This window comes from Camponotus vicinus, unplaced genomic scaffold (genome assembly GCF_025532165.1).
Source record: "Camponotus vicinus isolate PSW18456_S1 unplaced genomic scaffold, iyCamVici1.0 SCAF_9, whole genome shotgun sequence".
NCBI lineage: Eukaryota > Metazoa > Arthropoda > Insecta > Hymenoptera > Formicidae > Camponotus > Camponotus vicinus.
The window spans coordinates 7,508,116-7,533,085 of record NW_028141981.1 but is presented as its reverse complement, the minus strand read 5'-3'; the positions used below and the strand labels follow the sequence as shown (position 1 = coordinate 7,533,085).

General features: G+C 32.7%; 1 protein-coding gene across 4 annotated transcripts in view; it reads left to right on the top strand.

Annotated features, from left to right (window-relative positions):
* The first annotated feature begins 7,634 nt into the window (after positions 1 to 7,634).
* LOC145976753 (glutamate receptor ionotropic, kainate 2) overlaps positions 7,635 to 24,970 on the top strand; it is a 149,047-nt gene continuing 131,711 nt past the window's right edge. For all 4 annotated transcript variants that reach the window (XM_083108108.1, XM_083108111.1, XM_083108110.1 and 1 more), the window contains exons 1-2: positions 7,635 to 8,319; positions 17,590 to 17,882. In XM_083108108.1, the coding sequence (XP_082964234.1) occupies positions 17,810 to 17,882 (73 nt within the window). In that variant the 5' untranslated portion in view covers positions 7,635 to 8,319; positions 17,590 to 17,809. The remainder of the gene's footprint in view (positions 8,320 to 17,589; positions 17,883 to 24,970) is intronic.

Here is a 24,970-nt window from a genome sequence, read left to right as displayed (position 1 = left end):
ACATCTCTTATCACTTATTGTCAGTATAATTTCAGTGTATTCTTTATTATTTATATAATTATAATGTATAACAATATATTTTTATATAATTATTATATAAAGTATTAAACAAACTATACCCAAACACACAAAGATATAAGTGCAATTTTATTGTAATTTGTATGATATGACAAGACACATGATATGCATAATCGATCTTTCATATTTGCAAACATTCTAAGAGAATTTTTCGCATTACAATGTGACTAAAAAACTCGCAGCGATAATAGGAAAAAAATCGTAAAAGAAAACATTTATGATGTAAATAATTTAAATCCTGCTAAAAAAAGAGTATGTTTATGTTTTATATATTTATATTTATGAGATATAAATTTATATGTATTTATATTATCGACATGACATAAATATGTATAAGTTGATAATTTTAATTTAGTTTGAAAAAAAAAGCGCTTTTACATTAAAATTCTATTTAAATATTTCTGCATGCATATGTTGTTTATTGGTTTATCGATTATATACAAGCTTATTTTAATATTTTTATTGATGTTTTTTATGTGATCATTAAATTATTGTAAAACAACACGCAAAAATTATAGAGATTTTTGAAGATATAATCTCTTCTACTTATTGATACTGCTGGTAAAATCATCATTTGACTATAGTCACAATTGATAATCAATACACTGTATACTTACATCATGAAATAAAACATGAGAAGCACCTTTCACTCTCATTCTTTGGAACTATTTGTACCTAACTAAATAATCATGTTTCAATTTTGGTACGAGTTTTAGATCAGTATCTTTCTGAGTATTCAACAATTCATTAAAATGTTTCGAACTGGCTATATTAGTCGGCAAAGTATACAATTTTACATAGTGATCGGGTATCACTATGGTTACATTATTTAGCATACCTTCTTTAACATTTTTAAAAGCATGACATACATCATGAAAAAAATATAAATTGCGTTTATCATCCATTGGATGTTGGCATTTATTTACAACAATTGAGTATTTACCAGCATTTACACCAAAAGATCGTCACATGACTTGATTAGCGGAACCCATGTCTGAAATGATAGCGTACATCTAATCCTATTTCATGGGCTTTTTCAATGAATTTTAATATAAGTGGTTTAAATTTACTACCGTCTGTATGTTTGCTAGTATAATAATAATCAACGATTTGTTTCTATCGTTGTGCTATTCCTACTAGCATAAATACAAGTACATGTGTCGCAACCTCAGTAGTATCATGCTCAGGTAATGTGACATTACCTACATAGGTCCCGGTAGAATTATCGTAACACAATTCAGGTGTTATATTGGATTTCATCCATAATAATTAAACAATCTCTATTGATTAAGTTTGAAAATTGTGAAATTTCGATTTTTAAAAAATGAAAAATTTTGTTAGGAGTTTCGCTTAAAAATTTCCAGTTTTCTAATTTACTTCGCAATGTTCTAAGAGACGGTAAAGGATGATGTTGATGTAATAATTCTTTATAATCAAAAATCACACACACATATCACTACTTTTGTAGACAATATGACAGTTGGATACAATTAGTGCCTGAACTTGGCGCCCTTTTTTTACCTTTTTTTAAAAAGGTAAGTTTTTGGGGATTAGAATTTACGATAAGAATATCCTTCAATTTTCTTTTTTAAACTTTCATAGAAGGACATCTCTTTCAATGTAGGTTTTTAAAAAATGTTGAAAGTGATGAAGGGTGATAAATATCAGATGATAATAAGACAAAACAGAAATAAATTAAAATTAATGTATCTACAATATATACAATATATATATAGTAAATTAAAATTTGTATTATTTAACTTCTGAAACTGCGTAAAATAAAAGCTGTATCTTCCTGTTATTTTATTTGGATTTGATATTTCAATTTGCAATTTTACTAAAAATATTTTAAATGTTCAGTCGATGAATTTTGTATGCGCTAAAAAAAAAGAGTAGTTAGTCATTCATTGTGCATACACAGTATGCACAATGCGACTGGGCGTTGTATTACGAAAGAGGTAATTTAATTCTGAATTGGTTAAAGCATAGTGATGCGTCAGACTCAAATCATGTAATCAAATTCTGTAAAAATAATTATATTAATCAAGGTAAAGTGATTTTCAGCGAGTGAAAATACTTTTGAATAGGCAGGAAACCATACAATAGCATACTGTAATACGCACAATTCCGAAATCAAAATGTTCGAAATGCATGCTATAAAATAGGTTCTATTATAGCTTATTTACCACTATAAAATCATGCGGAATACAATGATGTAATGTTCAATAATGCAAAATGATTTTGATTTTCAAACAAATTATTTTATCATACATCCTTCGATTTGTCATAACAAATTATTTGAAATGTTTTTCAAAAAAGAGGTTTCCGATAAAATTCCAGTTAATATTTGATAGTTTAGTTTTACGATACAGAGGTACTTAGATCTCCCAATTGTATTGCATATATAAGCGATTTCGCCAACTCAACTAGATACGAGAAAGACAAAACGAGTAATTAATTTGGCTCGTGGAAAGAAATCGAAATGCAGTCGAGCAAAATAGCAGCGTCGAGAATTTCGAATTCAACGCAAAACACGATAGTTGGGATACAGAAGAAGGTTGCAAAGCTCTCTCGCGCGCGTCGCAATCTGGATAGTCTGATTGCAAAGAAAAAAAAGAAGGAAGGAACAATGCTCTACGAAGATTACTATCCGATATTTGTCGGTTAACTTCGATCGCGTAGGTGATCGTTCGAAAACCATCTTGAAAAAGCGCGAGAAAGGATAATGGTGGGCAAAAATAAAAGAACAGAATTTGTCATGTCGTTGGAGCACCGCGCTCAATTTATCTATTGTACACGCATCCGGATGTATCGATGCAGCTCCTCTCTCACGAGAATAAAAAGCAATTTTTACGTAAATGTCCATACGTGATGCACCGTACGCTGTGCATCAATGTGAACGACTTACTTTTGCGTTTTGGAATTTAATCCGCAGCTATTGCAACATACTCGACAAATTGCTTAAAACGGGACATATTTTGAAATTGTTTTATACAATCGAAGCAAAGAAAAGATCTGTATAAAATGAACATTTCAAATGAATGACCAACGATAAAAATAAAAAATATACATATTGAAATTTAGAAAAATATTCAGTAATTATTTTGAAGTTAAAATATTTACGGGTGTACATCGCAAGCTATTAAAAATAATAGAATTTTATGAAAAAATTAAAGCTTGTTTTTTCTCATTCAATTTTTTAGTATGTTTTATTTAAAAATTTTTAGTATATTTTTACTTTTATTAATTTTTATCAATGCTTTATTTTAAAGCTTATTGTTAATGTTTATTTGCTGAATCTTTAAAGAAAAGAATGAATTATTTTTATTTATATGTAGCGATGAATTGTATTAATTAAATTAACCATTTTCGTAAAAAGATTATATATAAATGCTTATATACATCAAAAAGAGATATGTAAAGAATATTTCCAATGTTTTTAAAGTAAAATTTTTTCAAATTTCTCTCTCTCTTTTTGTGCTTTAATTATTAAGAACTTTATAATATATATTTTATTACAAAAGCTATGTTATTCATTTAATAATGAGCTTATAATATTTATCCTAATTTAATAGTCGATTAAGTACATATTAATAGAAATTCTAAATTTTGTAATCAAAAATTGTGAAATTAATTTCGCATATATATATACATTTAGTATTTTCGCTTTTTATTTATTAGAAACTTTGTGATTAGCGAACAAGAAGTTTATTATAAATTTTTAATCGGTATTTTATTATATTATGTAAATATTCGTGATTCGTGTGATCAAAACTACCATATTATTTACATTTGATTACTGGCAGCAAATAAAAGTTATAAATATAAATCTGAATATGAAATTCGTGAAAAAGAAAATATTCGCAATGCTCACAATTGTCCAAACTCTCATCATATTGCTTTTTATGTTTTTATTCGCTCATGTGGATATCACGCACTGCTCGAATTGCTCGATATAAAATTTAAAAAAATGATCCTCTCGTGCACGGTAAATAAAAGAGATGAAATTATACTCACGCTCATCGAGATTTCGTCAGTTTATTGAAGAGGAAACTATTCTGAAAATATTCATTGGAATGCGCGTTTAGATTTTACCTGCTGGCCGAAAAGTACAACAATTTATCAGTTGTTATATGGACAATTTTGACATTACAAGTAAATCCAGTTGCAATTGTTTAAATGAGAAATTTATTATAATATTACTCATACTGATACGCTGACGGTGCCACGCTCATCAGTCGTAGGTAAGAAGTCTGCTTTTTGCACATAGCTGTCACGACAGTTTATTATCCCATTAAGAGAGGATATCATGCGCCGAGTTACATGCCTTCGCGAAAATTTTGTCAGCAGTTTTCTTGGGGTTCAGCCAGAATGTCACTATATTTTATATTAAAAGAAGACATTGACGAGATAATAATTAATGATAATTGAATATTTTAATGAAATAATTATATTGCATATATAAATATGTATTATAATAAGAAAGTATTGACTTTATAGATATCATTGTGATAGATATTTTTTGATTTAATCATTTTTCTCGATAACACAGAATGAAGAATATATCGAGGAGATAATGTTGACGGAGATTTTCTCAGTGAAATTCGTTAAAATTTTTTTTTCTTTACTTTATTGATCGACGAGCGAGCAAATGAAATAAACTGCTCATTAGCTTTTAGCGAACCGTGACATTTCGATTCAATTTAATGCGCACGGAAAACAGAATTCTTTTTTCTTGCGTTTTATCTTCTCTTCAGAGACTTTAATTAAATCGTATTCAATGAGAAAATATACCAAAATGAATAAGTAATGAATAAGAAGTTAAAAAAAATGAATATTAATATTCATATGATGAATAGTAATATTCATATGATAATCATGATAAGAAGAATAGTTTTAATTAATTAATTAATTATTGCCAGCTATATCTTGATAAATTAACGCTGTTATCGAGATTCTATAATCTTTTGCAAACAATAATAAAAAATTATTTGATAACATAAAGAAGAAATAAATTGCAGTGAATAAGAGAGGTTTTGTTAGCTGATAGTGACATCTTAAAAAGCCATTGCCATTATAAAGATTCAAGATATAATATATTATCGTCTTATAACGTCTCATAATTCTTATTACTAAAGTTAAGAATACTATGTACAGCGTGAAAAGGCCATAACTTCGAGTGTAACTTAAAATGTCAGAACATTTACATTTTTTATATTTACATTCAACGTCTTTCGAAGTGTTAACTTTCATACTTTTGCAGTGCAAAGAGTAATTAAATATAAAGACATTAATAAGCTGAAATGTAAATAAAAAATGGAATAGATTATATATAAAATAGATGTCTTCGGTCTCCTTAAATAAATTAATTTTGTTACGGCATCATTGTTTTAATTACATGTTCTACAAACTTCACTTCAGTATATATTTAAAAAAATATTGTCGTTTATTCTTATATGTAATCAATATTGTCTAAAGTAAAAGATTACAAAATTACAAATCCTCTACAGAAGATTTAAGAAGTTTACGTGCTCGCCGCAGTCTCAATAGAACGAATACCATTTGTTCGGTGAAAATTAATCGAACCGTGTTCGTGAACGAATCTCTGCTGTGCAAGACTCGTTGGAATGATTTCTCTTATCTCGGAAAAAGACGAACGGACCGGGAAATATTCCTTTTGAAAATCTGTCTTCAGGAATGAGAGATTTCATGACTAACGGATGACAGTCAAGAGAGGGCGACAGTTTAGGCGAACATCATCGTTGATGAATGCGAACTTTATCTCAATCCTCTTTGCATAGGAAGTGGTCAGGCTCGTTGTCCACTAACGCGGATAAAACGACTTCGTTTCGCTCGTCGGTCCCCTATCTGCACTCTTCCAGAGAAAGTATAGAATCAACTTAGATACTCCTTCCTCTTTTCGCTCCCTCCCCTCTCTCTCTCTTTCTCTTTCACTTCCATCCTTTGCTTCCATTCTTTCCGCTTTTTGCTTGGCACCGCAACGCGAAGAACCCTCGGAGCCATTTTGTAGTCGATATATATGCGCTGCTTCGCTTATCCTATCCTTAAACCTTTGTATGCTCCATTTGCGATTTTCTTCTAAGTTTTATAGTTTCAGTAACGCCGTTTCATATATTCGCGTTATCTCCCGCTGAAGGATATAAATGTTTAGGATATACACACCTCTTGGTTCAGTGATATATAATTACAAATTTATCTGAGGTGAACATTAGCGAGCCACATGATTCGTTCCTAGCGCGAAACCTTTCTCCACCCCGCATAAATCCCGCGCTATGAAGCTTTAATTCCTCCTCGCAAAACGTACGAGAGCATTGTCAAATATACGAGCTTAATTCAAGAGCGTGGTCAGGCTCGGGCGGGCACAGTAATCCAGGTGGGAAGCAATTTCGGTTCTTCATCAGACTGCCTTATGTACTTACAACGAAAAGAGAGTGGCCCCCGGCGCGAGATGCTATTTCCAGGGAAAGCACAGCCTGCGTTCGCCCCTTTCTACCTTTTTCAGTCCATCTTTTCTCTCCCATGGCGCTTCGCGCGACAACGGTATCCTCGGCAATTTTTAAACCGTGTCTTCAAAGCCTACGTAGTGCTTCGAAACACCGCAAGATTGGATTGGTGGAATCGCGATAGAGAGACGTGGAATTTCGCGCATCGAAAAGTACAGTCAGTGGTCGAGGAAATTCAGTAATCCAGTAATAAGATGCAACCAGGTTTCTCGCAATAAGCCTTCAACGAGAAACGATATCGCGGCGAGTCTCTCTGGTTTATATTAGTTCAATATCGTTCTTTGCTAAAATTTTGTATATAAATTTAAAGTTTCTAGTTTGAAATAAATCCGTTCTTGTGCATGCGAAGCACACCAAGAGTTTCTTAATTACAAATGAAAAACTGGGTAAACTTTTTCCAAATTAAGCTTCAAAAATATCACAGGAGAAATTATATATTTATTAATTTAATTTGAAGTATCTCCTCTTTCTTGACGAGGAGCGCACCATCGATTTCTACTTAAAGATGGTAATTTACAGTTCCTTCGATCGCGCTGTATATACCTTCGACTGATAATTACACCGGAATCACTCGCCAGAATCACTGTGAAGCTGGTCAGGGTCGCGTGAATCCGCTAACCTAGATATAAGTCGGAGATACATAGGCCCCTTTTTCGTGAGATTGTCTTCGGCATTCGGGTAGAATGTCGAACGAGAATTTCTTGTGTTTCGTACATGCCATCCTTCTCTCTTACACGGTCCTTGTGCGAGTGTATTTTCTATCTCGCTCTGTCTATCCATCTCTCTTCCTGTCTCTCTCCATCGTACAACCACCCCTTTCGAGCCACCCTCGAAGACCACCCACTACCCCGCACTGCCTGTCCGCGCACTCGTCCGGGGGTGGCGGTAACTTCTCGCGCAGCCAGTGCCCGCGCGTCTCTCGCGATCGTCGGACCGCGCGTACGTAAAACGGGGGTGGTTCTCGTCATCGTTGCTCGCATGGATGTTTTCGCAAGCCGGTCGGAAAGACTCTCGCGTGATCTAGTGCACGATCGCAAGGAAGCTCAACGTTCTTCCGACGAAGGTCGCGACGAAGCGCCCGAAGAGGGATGCTCCGAATCGTTCGATGATCGGATCAATGATCGACCCTCGCGATCTCGAGATTCAAAGAGGGTGTAAGTGAGAGTAGTCGTTCCACGAATGAATGACATTGTGTTTCGGTTGAAGGAGGACTTTAGTCTCGAAGAAACCGCGTTGCGATCTCGCAAGTCGATTATTCGTGTTTCGTGAGCTCCTGAAGAAAAAGTATCAATCGATCGATATACGTTGTATAAATCTTAACGATAGATTCTACTGTTGGACAAACGCAATTTTTCGAATATATTTCTTTTAATAATGCATTGAATGATAAAGTGACTAAGATGACATGGATTTTTATGCTCATAGCGGTGAAGAATGAATGAACGGCATAAAAATCAGCGCGATAAGATTCGCTCAAGCATGTGGGAAAGGTCGAGATAACTCTGTGACCAAAGTGCAAGGATGTTGGAGCGTGTCGAGGATTAAAGGAGACGCATTGGAATGTTAAGGGGACGTCGTCGGACGGTCCTCAATCAGCTCAAGCGGATGAAAGAAGCGTCTCGCCTTTCCAACGTGAGGATCGTCGATGGCAATCATGCTGTACAGGACGAGTCTCGTGAGGTGTGTCGACACCTTCTACATCGTATAGAGTGAGCGCGTGAGTGTTATCTCAAGTTACCAGTTATTGAATCGAGAAAATTGAATACTTGTGGAAAAATGCATGCGCAAGATGTTACGAGAGAAAACACAAACTCTTTGATAATAAAGCTTATAATTTTTAACGAAAAATGTGACACATGAAACAGTCTTCCGCTAAAATTAACAACAGCAATCTAGTTTGCTTAGTATCTTCAAAAACAGATAAATAATTAATTGCATATCACAGTTAATTTTAACTAATTTTCATTTGCCTTTATTCTTTTAGTTACATATAATTTTTATGTAATTCAAACATATAGTTTGTAAGCTGAAGGAAATTCAATTTATTCGAAATCTAATTTAGAAACGACTAAATGATCATTATTTTTGACGCAGACTTTGAAACTCTTATAATTCCCATTGAAAATTATACAACGTTTTCTATCCTATAAGCAGTTTTAAGCAATCAATCGATCAACGTATTTCATCTCGGAACATTTGCATTTCGAATACGAAAGTAGTGAATACAATAAAAAGAATATGAACGATAAATAATATTAGCGCAGTATCAAAAGCACATAATTCAGCTTTGCTAACAAGTATGCAAATTTCTCGAAAAATGCTTGGCAGAATTGCATTTATAAATACAAAATTTTAGTATTACGGAATTTTTGAAAAAAAATATGTATATATGTATTTGTGGCATGAAGTTATACAACTTTTGGAGGAATATCATTTTTACAAGAGATTTTTAAGCGCGCAACATATTTAATAATCAATAAAAACATTATTTCTAAGAAAGCTTATATTATAATAATATTAAAACAATATTGATTATTTAATATTCAGTTCCGATTTAGTTTATTTGTTTATTACACAACTTATATAATATTTGTAACTTAAAAAATGCGCTTGTAAATATACATATAATGTGTAAATATAGATGTGTGTTCGATTATTTTTTCTATCTCTAATAAATTCCGAATGTTAATTGAAATGAGAATATTATACAATATAAAAAACTTAATATTGAAACTTCAGATTTATATGAGTTTATTTAATTATTCATTTTTTTTCAATTTTGTTCATTTTCTTTATTAGAAAATATTATTGAAGATTTAGAAAAGTAGAAAGTAAAAAAATTAACATATTTATATTATGTATATAGAATATATAAAGAATGAATGATGATGGATGCTTTAAAATAGTCTTTCTAAGTATGCTCAATTTAGTTTGACGTTTACAATTTTGCTTGATAATGAAATCATTGTTAATCCGTGTAGACTAGAATAATAGACATCGAGGCGTAGTCATTAATCATTATCAAAACGTTCCACTGATACGATTAAGTGTGTTGTTTATGGTTGCAATAGGATTTAACTTGAAATGTAATAATATCCGCAATTGTCATGCAATTTCCGATTAAATGACAATTAATGAACAATCTATGATGGCTAAAATACCCTCCGTTCCTATCCTGTTTCTTACTCTCACTTTCTTTTCTCTTCTCTCATTCTGTATGTACTCTGTACTCTATATGCATTGCTAGATAAAATTACACAAAGTTTAATTAATTCGCCAAAGCATATTTTCTCATTTTACTTGATTCAATTGTAAATCTTTTGTTAATTTTGTTAATTGTTAATCTTTTATCTTTTATTTTAATAATTTTTTATAATATATTATTAAAATCAATACTTAAATATCATATTTAATTAAAAAATTGTTATTTATCTTCACTTATAACTCTGTTTCAATTTTAATATATTATAGTATTTCAGTAAAAATCCCTTATATGTCTATGAAATTTCAAAGCCACTTTTGACAAGTTGTTTGATCTATTATTTTTTTATTTTTATCTATAATTGTTTATTTTTTATCGGAATTTTGCGAAAGATCGCATATTGTGATTTCGAAATTTTCTATTTTATTTTCTGAACATATATACGTACGTGTGTTTTTGTCATATAATATACGTATGTATCATTTTGTCATATACAGAAATTTAAATGTAAACTGGATTTTTATTCATGTGTATCTGATATTATTAATAATATTTGCATATAACACTTCATATACATATTTATTTAAATATACTTTGTGGGAAATTTTGATGGAAAAATTTCTAAAACATTTTATGTTTGATATGCAATAGGCCACATATTATTTTATGTATATACAAGGTGTCCCATTTTCAATTTTAATACAAAATTCTTAAGCAAATTCACTTTTAATTTATTATTATTTATTATATATTTAAAAATATGTTATATTATTCATAAATATTCTTGGAATTACATCAGATCTTATATAACATTTATTAATTGAATTTGGCGAATTATTAAATGACTATATTAAAAAACTTTGCGACAAATTGATTTATTTACGATATGATTAGATATATTTTTATAACTATTTTGATATGTCTCATTAATATATATATATATATATATATATATATATATATATATATATATATATATATATATATCGTATATCTAACTGTTAAATGAAAATTAATTTAAATCAAATTAATCACAAATTAGATCAAGATTACATTTAAATTAATTAATTCAATTAATCAAATTAAAATCAAATTATTATTCATTAGTAATTAGATATCGTTTAGGTACTTGTTCTTTTATGGAAAGGTTGAATTTATAAATATTGTAAATATCACTTTTAATTCAATGTTATAAATACTTTTTATTTGATCAAAGAGCTCATGTGTATATATGAATCTTATATACATTAAAACAATAAAAATGTCATTCATAATTTTAATTGTTTCATTCGGTATATAAGCAAACAAAGAAAATTTAATGTAAAATATAAAACTTTGAGAGTTTTATATTATATATATATATATATATATATATATATATATGCGAATTTTTTAAATATGATCTATGCGTACATGAAATCTATGCGTATAAATTATAATACGTAGATATACATTCTAAATATTGTATACAATTGACATAAATATGTCATTTAACTTGCAATTAAATAATCTACTCATAAATAGTGCATGTATTTAATATTTGAATTTAAGATTCTCACACACAAATTCACACATTTATAAATTACTTCTAAAATTGGTTTAAACATATTAAAAAAATGTATATATATGTGTATATATATATATATATATATATATATATATATATATATATATCACACATTTATAAATTACTTCTAAAATTGGTTTAAACATATTAAAAAAATGTATATATATGTATATATATATATATATATATATATATATATATATATATATATATATATATATACATATATATACATTTTTTTAATATGTTTAAACCAATTTTAGAAGTAATTTATAAATGTGTGAATTTGTGTGTGAGAATCTTAAATTCAAATATTAAATACATGCACTATTTATGAGTAGATTATTTAATTGCAAGTTAAATGACATATTTATGTCAATTGTATACAATATTTAGAATGTATATCTACGTATTATAATTTATACGCATAGATTTCATGTACGCATAGATCGTATTTAACAAATTCGCATCGTGTATGATGAATAATTTTGATTAATACTGATGAGAATACATTTCGTTCATAAATTATGTAAATTTATGCAGACAACATAGAAGATTTATTTTTACATTATGGATATATATGTTAAATAATATAATATAATAGAAGCAAAATCGAAAATATAATAAAAAATTAATTAAGAAAACATATTGTATACATGAGCTGTACATTGTAATTTGGATAAATATTTTTCAATCGAACAACAAGTGAAATATGCGAGATATACAAATAAGTGCTGAAAAATGTTATGATTGTCCCAATTAAAAATACCGTTATATATATATATATATATATATATATATATATATATGCATAACATGATACTAATTATTCATATTTTCAATTTGCTGATATAGACGATTATTATAAATCAATACTATATTTAATCTATTTTTTACTATTTATGCTTTCATATAAAACTCAAGTAAGCTTCGTCGTTGATGAAACTATCGAGATCGCTTTGAAAAATGACTTGAAAAGCCACGAGCACTTTTAATATTTCGTTTTGCATTTTCAGTTGAAAACGGATACGTTACATCGAGTGCCGGTCCCTTTTGCCGCGCACTTACTTCCTATTCGCAAAGAGAAGCTCCCCGAAGAGCTTCGTCGGGCTTCCACGTGAGAAAGGTGGGTTTTGCGCGCGTGTGGAACGTGTGGATTGTATAACACGATAAAGTCACGGTGGTGTAACGACGCGTTTCCTCAACTTCTTTCCTACTTTAAGTATCCTTCGCACCTTCTCCCGACCTTCCGAGTCGTGCATTTCGCACCGGCTTAACACCTTATTCTGAAATAATCGTGACAAACAAGATGCGCGCTTGTCACAAACGACATTTCTCCTCTCTCTCTCTCTCTCTCTCTTTCTCTCTCTTTCTTTCCTTCTGGCAACACGACATAAATGACATTTCCGAGGCGCACGTTTTCTGAAAGCGACGCTACGTGTTGGAAATTCATAATTTTCTAATCTGCACTCGCGCTTTTAACCGTTTCATGCAGCTGTCGAGTTTCACTCCGTGTCTCTCTTTGCAATCTTCATGACGGATTTAAGAGACATGTAAAATATATATGTTAATTAAGAAAAATATTTTATATATATTAATAAAAAATTTATTAGTAAAATATATTAGTAAAAAATTTTTCTTAAATATACGAAAAATTAATAATTGTATCTTGAAATTTATCAGCTTTTCCTTGAGCAGAAAGGAATCGAAATTTATTAATTGCAGTTATTTGAAAAATCTCATTTGTCAGAGTCGCGGATCGCGTCATCGCGAATGATGCACATAATGTGTAACTTCACAATTAATTTCTTCGACTATCTCGTAGATCTATTTATCCTCGCACGTTACAAATACGTGTCTCACGTGATGATAAAGTTATCGATTAACCATTTACCAGTTTCTTCGTTATTCAACCGTTTAATCTCGCTCAGCGCATCGACCTTCCTTCTGAATCTCTTCAAATGTGGAAGTTATGAAATTTTCGCTGACACATCGTCGCATTATTAATCGCGCAACCGCTCACCGAGCATTCATTCGCAGAGCAATGTATCGTTGACGCGACACAGATTACATGTTACCCTTGCGCTTCGATAATTTGTAGAAATTTATTGTGGTTTTGCTCCCGCGAGGGAAAATGAAACAAGAAGGAAACGGAAGTTAGAATTTGCGTTAAATTATCGTGTGCGTTCTGTGATCAATCGTTGAATTTGGCTTGACCGATAGCTCTTGCAATACGCATCAATTTTTACCTCTGAAACTTTTGACGTCGCGATTTGTATCGCGCAACATTAATTCGCTGCGTCTTATTTATTTCTAGCTCATTCTGTTTCGTAATAAAATTGATTTATTAAAACCTCGCGCGCGGCGAACTGCATCCCCTAAAGTGTTTAAGAACGATGATATATATCCCTTTCTATTTTATTGCCAAGTAATTATTTTATGATCAAATAATAGTGCGCATTTGAAGTTACTTTAATGTCAAATATGTCTGGAGAAAGAACATTTAAAACATATTAACGCAAGTATTATTAATAATTTAATAGTCTGTTATACATTGTGCGTAATTAGCGAAGCGATCTAATGGCATATCAATCTAATGGCATCGCAAAATTAATATATTGTTGTCGAAGAATCGTATAGCTTTACAGATTATGCATTTTAAACATTTTAGCAAGAGATTAAATTTGTAAACTTCATATAATAAGCAGGATTACTTTTGATAAGCAAAGACCTAAGATCAAAGCCACTTAATCATTTTTATATTGCTGATGCTTGTCATCTTATTTCAACGGAAATTAAAAGTCGTGATAATATGTAAAGTAAAAGCACATCTATTCCGAACATTTTGCGCGTTGAAGCTGCACTCCGTAAAGTGTTTAAGAAAACGACAATATATATCTTTTGATTCTTTATTATCAAATAATAGCATGCATTTAAAGTTACTTGCGCGAAAATGCAATGGACATGTAAGATCGTAAAACTAAATGATTGCAGAGAAGGTAAAGAAAAAAATATAACTTCTGCATATAATCATATAGTTGCCAGCTTTTTTTATGATCTAAGACGTTATTCTTTCTACCGGTTAATCTTTTTCAATCGTAAAACCTATGAAGAGCGGAAGTGACGCGGTTTTTATTGGCAATAAAACGCACTCTCACGCGAAATGTTATCCACTGCAAAAGAACGTTGACGAATATCGTTTTATCTCTAACGTACATTCAATTTTCTAAATTGTCACCACACATAAATAAGTCCTCATCTGCGAATAATTTATGTATATTTTTGTAATCGCATAAGAAAGAACTTACATAAATCTCAAAACTTATATAAATCCTGATATCTCATTGTTGTTATTAATTAATTAATTAATTAATTTTATCTTTTTATTTATCTGTTATAAAGAATTATGTTATCTCTTTGTTTACCCATTATAAGCAATTTAAATTGGCAAAATAAAATTTTTTTCTGGGTAATGATTATATTTAAAAAGATATATATATCTCTGCACACATTTCAGATTTTAAAAATAATTAATGTCTGTAAAATATATCGCGCCGCTTATAATTCCTCGTAATATCCCTTCATTGTGCAAGATCCAACGTTGTAATGTTTGCAAAAAATGCACATAATTTAGAGATACATTCCCGTGTGTTGGATAAATTTTTAACAAAGCAGCAAAGTGTGTGTAGCGCGCGACGCTTTCGCTAAAATCTGCTTCAAGTCAAAGAGGATTAAAAATAGGGAAAGGGAAGAGCGAATGCCGTAAAGAATTACGATGGGGCAAATAAATAAAATAAAAGAAAGTGTTTTAAACGCAACGGACACACCCATATAATTGAGCAGGGCGCTTAGGACCGCTCAAATAAACGCACAAAGAGAGCGAGAGAGAGAGAGAGAGAGAGAGAGAGAAAGAGAGAAGTAAAGCTACCCCCGCAGGCTAAATTGGGTTAGTTGAAATCCGTTTACGCTAACTCTAATGGCAAAAGCGTGAGCCGCATGCGGCATCGACACCAAAACATCGGCCGAGAGCCACCACCTCGCGAAGAGGGTGGTTCAATGAATAGAGCAGCGAGAGCGGCCAGTTTATTCGTTCGGCCAGTTTTTCGACCGTCGAATATCGATACCGAGCGCTTCACTTTTCGATTCGATTCGATTTATCTTGCACATCATACGAAACGTGCAGCGCGGATTGCATAACATAACGTATAGAGAGGATTCGAAACGAGCTCGCGTGATACGATATCAAGACTTTCGATTAACGGCAATTGATATCTACAATAATTTATTGAACATAATCAATTAGCTTCGTCATTTGTACGTAATGGGGGTAACACGCGTAGGGGTAGACCGCGTGATCGAATTTACATTATTTGCATTCGCATGATGCAACGGCATGTTACATCAAGTATCGGTGGATATCGGTGGAAACAATGCATGTAATTGAATTCGTATCCATGTGTTTAATAATCAATGGTTAATACAATAACTTGTGCCAGTACATAATCATGTAAATATATCGATATTACTGGCAAAATAGCTATAATTACGTGGATAATAAATAATTCTACGCACATATTAAGAGACATTTATCAACGAGATAACGATGACATTAGCAGATTGTTAACGAAATATTTCAACAGCTAATGCATATAGTATTAGCAGGGATTAAGAAGGCGCAGATTATGATAATATATATATGCTATACTGTAACGATGTTAATTGTGGACTGAGAAAATAATGGATGTATCAGATGCAGCGCGGATCCAAAATTTTCGCTCGCAAACTCATATGTCAGCCATTTCGCCAAGGAAATTATGGCTGTTGTGTCTCTCGACGACGTTCCTCGTAGATTGTTTCCTCAAAATATCGTCGAGGTGGAAGAAATTCTCCTGCGCGTTGAGAAAATTCGTTCTGATTCAACTACATTTTTCTCTCATAACGCAGTTTTAAGTACATGCCAACTCTGTCTGTGTGTGCCGCGCTAGAGCGCGATCGAAGACATCGAGATTGTCGCGCAACACAACGCGGGTATATATATGTCATGGAGATAGAGTCGTGACACAGGGTACATTATCGTAGCAGGACCGAAAAACTCCTCCCGAAATCGCTTCCGAAATAAAGAAAGAGATTCTCTCTATCTCCCTTTCTCTCTTTTCCCGCTTCGACGGTATCTTCGACGGCGTAAGGTCGTATCTATACCGGAAAGGTTAAAGGCCAAGCTCCCTTTTTTCCATCTCCCCTATGGAAAATGCACCTCCGAGAGCAGAAGCGCGGACCCACGACGCGATTTTACTCCGGAGACCGTACCATCGTCCTTTTTCTCGTCTTCTTCGAGGTCTGGCGCAAATAAAAGTAACTGGACCCTGGTTCCTATAGCGTTGATGCACTACCATAGCGACTACGTTAAAAAGTGTATAGCAGTGTTTCCCAACCTTGTGTCTAAATTGCGATTTTTTTGCGAGAGAGATATCGTGCACAATAGGAATAGGTGATACTATTGTGCAAATTCTCTTAAGGAAAGAAAATGGTCTCTTTCTTTTTTAATTTTATTATTATTTTTTAATTACATATTTTTATTATCACTTGAAATAAAACGCACATTCTTCATATAATATACATAAAAAAACTTAAATTAATTTAGCGAATTATTTTTTTAGCTACACATTGTTTAGCTATACATACACACACATATTGTCTCTCTCTTTCTCCATGTCTGTGTATGTGCATGTGTGTATGTGTATGCAGATGTATGTATATTGTATATATATATTTTTATATGTATATATATACTTTTATATCTCGTACAGAATCATGCTAACCATTTAAGCAATTAACCTTTCAGCAAGAAGGTGTAGCCTACAGCTGACCGCATCTCAGTTGGTCTGTTTAAATTCTGATTTTATAAAGGATTACGTTATTTTACATTTGCGTTATTTTCTTCAGCAAATGTTAAGTCAGAAGGATACGTTTAATGAATAAATACGAGTGATATTTTAATATCTATGCAGGCGTGCGCAAGAGAACAGAAAATATTACAAAAATATTATTTATCTACGTGTATATCTGTAAATTGTGGCAGTTTGAAATTAATTAAAATCAATCTACCGTTCTTTTAATCTCTCTTCATTTTTTATTTATTGAATATCATCTTATATTAAATTTGCGATTTATTCGAACGCTTTCGTATTATATTGCAAGCTTCTCGTTTCTATTTTCAGATTGCCCGCACGGAAGATGATGGTCATCTAAGAATCCTCTCCGACGTGCGACGAGTCTTTGAGGATGTGCAGTTCGGTGTTAAAGTGTCGGTGAGAGCGGAGTAATCTCGCGTATATCTATGATTTCCTTTTCTTTCCTTTATTGCGCTTTATCTTACGGAAAATCCGCACGAACGATGTCATAGCCGTCTAAGTGCAAACTGTCTTCACGTCGGACACGATGGCACTGTTGTTCGTCATAATCGTTGTTTCGATTACTACTGCTATGTCGTTGCCGCCGGTCATTAGAATCGGTGAGTATCAATCTATATAGTTATATCTTAATTTCCAACTTACATATCCACAAGATTCAATTACCATAATATAATAACCTCGTCATAATAATCCGCCCTTCATCTTGATTATTTAACGATTAGTTAAATTTACTTAAGTAAATTATTAATACATTAAAAATAGTTCGCGAAACAATTTATGAAGTTTTACAATCGAAATATATGAAATTTTAGAATCGAAAAGGATTCTTTTTATTCTCGTTAAAACTATACGTTTTTAAACTTCAAAAATATTTTACAAGTTATATAACATGTTTTTTTTTTTTATTGATGTTTCTTCATGACTTATGATTTTGGACATCGTTAATCATAGATTGCCAGTACAGGAAAAGCGAACTGTCCCTAGGCGTAGTTCGCTCTGGACTGTCAATTAGTTTGGTCATCCACGTGAAATTATCCGGTCTTTTGTTATACGCCCGCAAAAAAGATTTCCACAGCGATCTATTGTACGGTAGGATTTACGTTATACTAAATCTATGGATTTGCGCAAATACAATAGCAAGTAAGCAAGCTTGCGACAATGCGAAACGAACGAGGACGCGATGCGAATTAAATATCCGAAGAAAGATGACATTTTTATCTCGGGGATCGAAAAATATTATCTTTATTAATTCCTGAGGTATAATAACTAAATTTAAATATTTATAACTAAATTTAAATCTATAAATATTAAATATTTATATTTATATTTATTTATTTATTCACTTATTTATTTGAAAACATATGACATTATATAATATTAAAGATAATAAACAAACTTTTATTACAATTATCATTTAAATATCATCGCATTGAAGCGTCTCGCAGAACAGCATATAAGTTTTCTCGCGCATCTCAGTTTCTGCAAACTTGTCATAGTAAGTCAGTCTCAGGTTTCGATCTTCTCAGCCTATAGCTTTTTCCACGTCATAGGCCGCGAACTTGGCCGTAACTTTTCGCTGGGTGATTATGCCTCACCGCCGACAGGTAGATGCGCAGGTAGATGCGGTTCGGAATTACAGAGTACAGAACCGCTAAGTACAACGCGCGCACCGGGATCGAATCTTCACCTGTTACTGCGCTCGCTCGACTTCATCAGTATGGGCCTCATTAGTATTCCAAAGGCGTTCGCGTGGGTGTAGGGCAGACGTGTCCGTGCGTGGGATGCCGGGCTTCGACTCCGGCACGTGTATATGTGTCACACTATTCACCCGTAAAGAGAGACACGTACACATACGTAATACGCGACGCGAGAGCGGAGCTCGAGGGCTGCTGCCGTTGCTCGCCAGTTAAGTCTGACAGGAAAGTTTTCCGTCGATCTAATTGGTTGAATTTCTGCGGGGCAACCACCTCGAGGGAAACTTGTCCGCAATTTTCTATCGTATCGTTGTGAGAATGAAGAGAGGGCGATAAAGCGAGCAGGGACTTGTCAGACGGGGCGCGCGCGTCTTATGTGAGGCGAATGGAGAACCCGAAAGAAAGTAAGATGTCCCTGGAGGGACCGAGGACCCTCTTTCCGGCATCTCGACACGCGGCGCATCTCTGAGAGATCGCGAGACCGCAAAGAAAATACGAGGGATATTATGTATTCATGCGCGCTACCATAATCTTTCTCGCATCTGGGAACGTAATTGAAATATCTATTACACGCGTCGAAAAGTTGCGCGTATAATGTGAACGTAAAAATATAAAGACTAATACGATTAGTTGAATAATTCAGCTGGCCACATGTGGTGCCAAGGAAAAAATTAATTCTTTCTTTTTATGCATATGTTAAAAAGAAAGAGAAAGAGAAAGAAAATGAAAAAATTTTGAATTAGAATGTAACAATATATATATAGATGTCATATAAAATAATCTCGAAGATAGAAATTACATGATTATTTTCCGAACAATAGGTGTACGGATCGTTACGCAAAGTAAAAAACTTGCTGCATCTTTCAGTAATAACAAAAAATAGAATGGTTTTCAAGATTTTTATAGATAATAGCGAAAAAAGGGAACAAATTGAAAATTTTGTTTAATCTTAAAATTCTCATTTATCTTAAAATTCTTGCAATATAAATTAATAAATAATACAAGATTCATCAAATAAATTATTAAATAATACAAGATTCATTTCATAAGCACAAAATATTTGTATTTCATATTTATTAAATAAAGCATTATAATTAATTATGTTTATTGATAATATATACAAAAATATATTATCTCTTAAAATCTCTAAACGCAAATGTAAATACATTCTTGAAATAGAATTAAATAGAAGAAAATAATGAAAAATATATTCATTATTAAGAATTGTAAATATACATATATATATAATTTTATTTGTTATTTTATTATTTTATTGTATTTTATTATTTATTGTAGACGTTACATTTTTCACATTTTCTCACAGTTAATTAAATAAAATTATTTAAAAAGAATATATATTTACTTGTAGCCAATTAATAAACTAGAACCGGGATGTTAACACATTTATGGCCAATGGGCTGTTAACGATCTATGTGAAAAAAACGCATTCTGTACATTATAAATTGAAATTGCAGTTATTTGATATATAGCAATGCGCTCAATGTATCATTTCAAATATGGATACGGTTAGAATTTTTTTCAAAACTTGATATGTTTATTCATATATACATACATATATATACACACACACACACACACAAATGTTTACATATTTTTTCACAAGTTTTTTTTATTCACATATTTATTCATATATTTTTTATGTACTTATTTATTGTAACTCCGAATTATATATTAAAAAAAACCAATTTCCAAAATATACATCATACTTAAAATCATACGTTTAAAAGTGTTTTAATTTTTAGAATTTTCATGATTTTATCAACATTAACCTACTTAATTTTTTCGATATGCAGCATGATTATGCAGCTTTGTGCAATTATTCCGGGATAACCGCATGCCATCAATAATCCTTTCGAAAAACAGACATTTGCGCGCACCATGATGAAGACCATAAGAAAGGAAGGTTATTATACCTGTTGAAAATATAGCTTGCTGAGAAAATTATTGCACGATCGATACGCGTCCATTTTGCATCGCATTCGATCAAAATGCAAGTCATTTAATATTACACTGGAAACCGTCGTCAATGGCAGACACGATCATAAATTTTATCATTTGCACACCCGCATTTCGCGCACAAATTTTTGATCGTCTATGCTCTAAGAGAATATCATCAAGCTCGGCTCTCTACGCTCAAAATCAAAACGATAAAAGGGGCATTCTAGTCGCAGTACCAACGTTATATGCAGTAAATTACGGTATATGGATGCAGGTACACAGGGCAATACGCGATACTCATCAGCGCGTGTAACTTTTCCACAAAGAATTTCTTTGTTTGCGATTTTATGACGCGGGATGCGAGCGTGGGAGGCGAGCGGATTAACGTAATCCCGAATGACATCGCGGAGTGGAAATGGTGAAAAAGAAAAAGGTCACGAATAGGGGAGCGCGAATACTCGATAACGATCAAGGTATCTTCAGCAAACATCACTCTGGGATGGGACTGTAAATGCAGTCCTCTCGTATTTTCCGAGAAACGGGAACGATATGATTTGCATATGCAATGCTAAATCAACTGTCGTGAAGGATTTCCGACAAGTACTTTAGTCGCGAATAATGACATATTCCTTAATACGATGAACAATTCACAGTTCCAATAAAAATTTATTATTCGTTGTTCCTTTAGATAACACATTCTCCTTATTGAAGTTTGCTGTTACATAATTTATGATGATCGTACGAGTCTCTAAATTTCATGACAGCAATATTCTCGCGCTATGTTTTCGTGCTTTAAGTAAACCATTTACAGGAGCGCGAGACCCTACGAAATTTCAAATACTTCTTAGAATAAGAGTTTTGCCAAATTTACGCATGAGAGAAACGTGAGACTGCAATTCTACGACCACTTTTTCTCTATTGTTACCTAAGATATGTACAAAGCGTGCACATTTCCCAAATGCGACTTCATGAATCGTCGTGAGTTACACAGCTGCAGCACGTGTTTCGCTATCCGCATAGAAATTTCCCCAGCTTTTCCCAGATACAACATAGAGTCCGATTAGAATGCCCAAATTTCTTTCAAATATCGTACTACGATACCAATTCGAGATTCCATTTTTATTCCAATCACAGTTCTTCGATATAGAATTGAAATAGAAATAGATACGAAATCCGCATCTTTTTATTTGGTAGATTAGATTTTAAAAAAGGTACACTTTTATGGAATTGGATAAGAAATCCCATTTTTATAGTTTTATAATTAGTTATTGAATTCTCTTAATAGAATAAAAAATAAAAGTATATTAGTTTTTTACTGCTACGCAACATATCGACTTTCTCTCATTTAAATTTCTAGATTGGATATGAACCCTGCAAAATACTGCTATTATAAGATAAAATATATTAGCATTTTATTTATCATCTTAAAAAATTTAATTTTATTTCTACAAAATATTCTCAAAATATTTAACTGATTTTTTGGCTCTATTTAATTATTTCAAAGTTTCAATAAAAACGGAATATCAATCAATAGTAATTGGGTCGTTGTAAATTTCTTTTTGAGCGAAGCTTTAAATATTCTAAATAAAATTTTAAATATTCTTTTTAATGATAATGTTAAATGGATATTTAAAAAAATTAAGAAAAAAACATTAGAGAAAGCAAATGGCACTTGCTTGGATTTCTCGTTTGAAAGCGCGTTTTTTTTAAATATGATGTAATCTGAATATTTTTAGATCTTTGAAGAAAACTATATTTTTTTACAAGAAATATGATTAGAGTTTATTTAAATTTTAAAAATTGTTCTACGCGGATGAAATCGATGCTGTGCGTTCGTGCACGAAAATTATCGATGCAGCTACATCGCCAATACATTGCACTTTGAAAGTATCACAATCTCTTCAATCTCTTGCTCGACACGCCAAAAAATTTTTAAATCCTCGAAAAATATGCACACGCGGAGCATCAAACAGGCGCCTATAAGTTTGAAGCCGTAAAAAAAACTTCCGCAGGTGCAAGTATGGACGAGCTTAATAAACTTTTCGAATCTTCTTCAGGAAGTAAATCGCCATCGTGCGTTGACAGCATTAAAGATTTATAAACTTTTCTGCAGCAAAGAATCATAATGCGCTCGAAAATTTGCAATCATCAAGCATATTTGTTCGCCAACGTTCGCAAGCAAGAATTCAATTATTGCAGGAATATTTCATGTAACGTTAATAATTGAATGCTAATTTTAGTATAATTTTTCATTTATATATAATTTTTCAATTAGATTGCTTTCCTGGAGTTACTGCTTTTTTAAGGATATTAAAATTGTAGAAAATATTGATTTAATTCTTTTCCGTATTTACATATAATATAATAATAATATATATTTCCCTTTATCATGCTGAAAATATAAAACTGGAATTGAAATCTCTGTGTCGCCGAGAATTTACAGAAATTGTGTGTCACGTCAACGTTGAAATGTGAAGAGATAATGGCGCACGTGGAAGTTATTACTTTTTCGTAAAAGCTCGCGACGATCCTGAATTTCCTTCAAGCGGAATACATTATATGGCACGCTATTACGATATTAATACTGTATAATTATAGTACTAATTACAACAGTCGTTGCGAAGCGATATAAAAGTGGTCCGCACGAAGAGAAGTAACATAATTTTTGCGCACAGGCTAAAGGGGATCGACGACAGTGTGCCGATGAAGTCATCGGGCTTCAGGCGAACAGATCGATAAGGCGTCCTTATCGGCTACTAGCACCGAGTTCTTCCATTAAAGCTCGGTGAAAATTACTTGAAGCGACTCTACTAGATCCTATCGTTTGTCTAAGTAGTTTCCATAAAGAACCGGAATTCTCGCTCGCTCGTTTCGCGCGTTCCGAGATGCTTTTTCCCTCGATTTCCCCTTTCCTCGGACATGCGCTCGTCGATAATCGAACTCGAGAGATCGACGAGGAGGCAGTCGGTGAATCTTCGCTTCTGAACTTCAACGGACGTAACTACTTCCGACGCTAGGGCCCGTCGTCCCGATTTGCGCGTTGCCACGCTCGATTTCGCACTTACGAAAAGAATAGACGGTCAGAAAATCGCAAGGAACGCTTGAAGGATCATCAGGATCATCGGGAAAGTTTTGATCGCGCAATTTTTTTCAACGAGACCGTTCGCGTCAGTTTTTCATTCTATCAAGTGAGTTTTTGCAACTTCCCAATTCGCGTTTGAATTGTCGGGCTCGGACGATCTTGTAGATCTATGTGTGTTTCAATATAGATTAAAAGAAAATAAAAGTCCTCTTCAGAAAATGCAACTGGAAATTAAAGGGAGTGGGAGGGCGGGGATGAGAGGGATAATTAGTCGCAAACATAGATCGGAAGATATTCATTAAGCGTGAAATGGAATAATTGGGAAGCGTAATTTATGAGCGTTAATGCGTGTATTCTGTACGACGAGATACATTTCCAGTTAATAAGCGTTACAAAGCGATAAGATCATGCTACAACACCATTCGCTCGTTGTGAAATGCGCTTGCGTACGCGTTTCCATAGTTGAGAAGCGTTTGCACATATATGCACACATACACACAACCATGCTTTTGCTCGGTCCATAATCCGAAACTGAATCAAATGGAACATTACATACGCATGAAAATTATATTAATCTCCTTTAATCCGTATCCTATCCTCGACTCGAAGCTGAAATGGCGAACACTCATAGATACTATCTAATCATCTTTTTATCTAGGCTATCCGCATTTTCGTTGTTGTGAAGAACAATACGAGTTAAATGAGGGTTCGATTAAATTGTCATTCCCGCTTTAATACCAGCCGAATTCGCGGTTTACATTCGACATTTCGCAGATTCCGTTTCCGCCTGTCGTGTGTAACGAGTTTTCTAACTGTACCCTATTTTCTCGGCGAACAAGCGACCATCGCGTCGCAATTTCCCTGGAGTACAGTAGTAGCTGCGACTTGCGTGCCTCAGCGTGAAAATGCGCGACCGATAATTTCATTCGCATTTAATTCTCTTCCCCTTTTA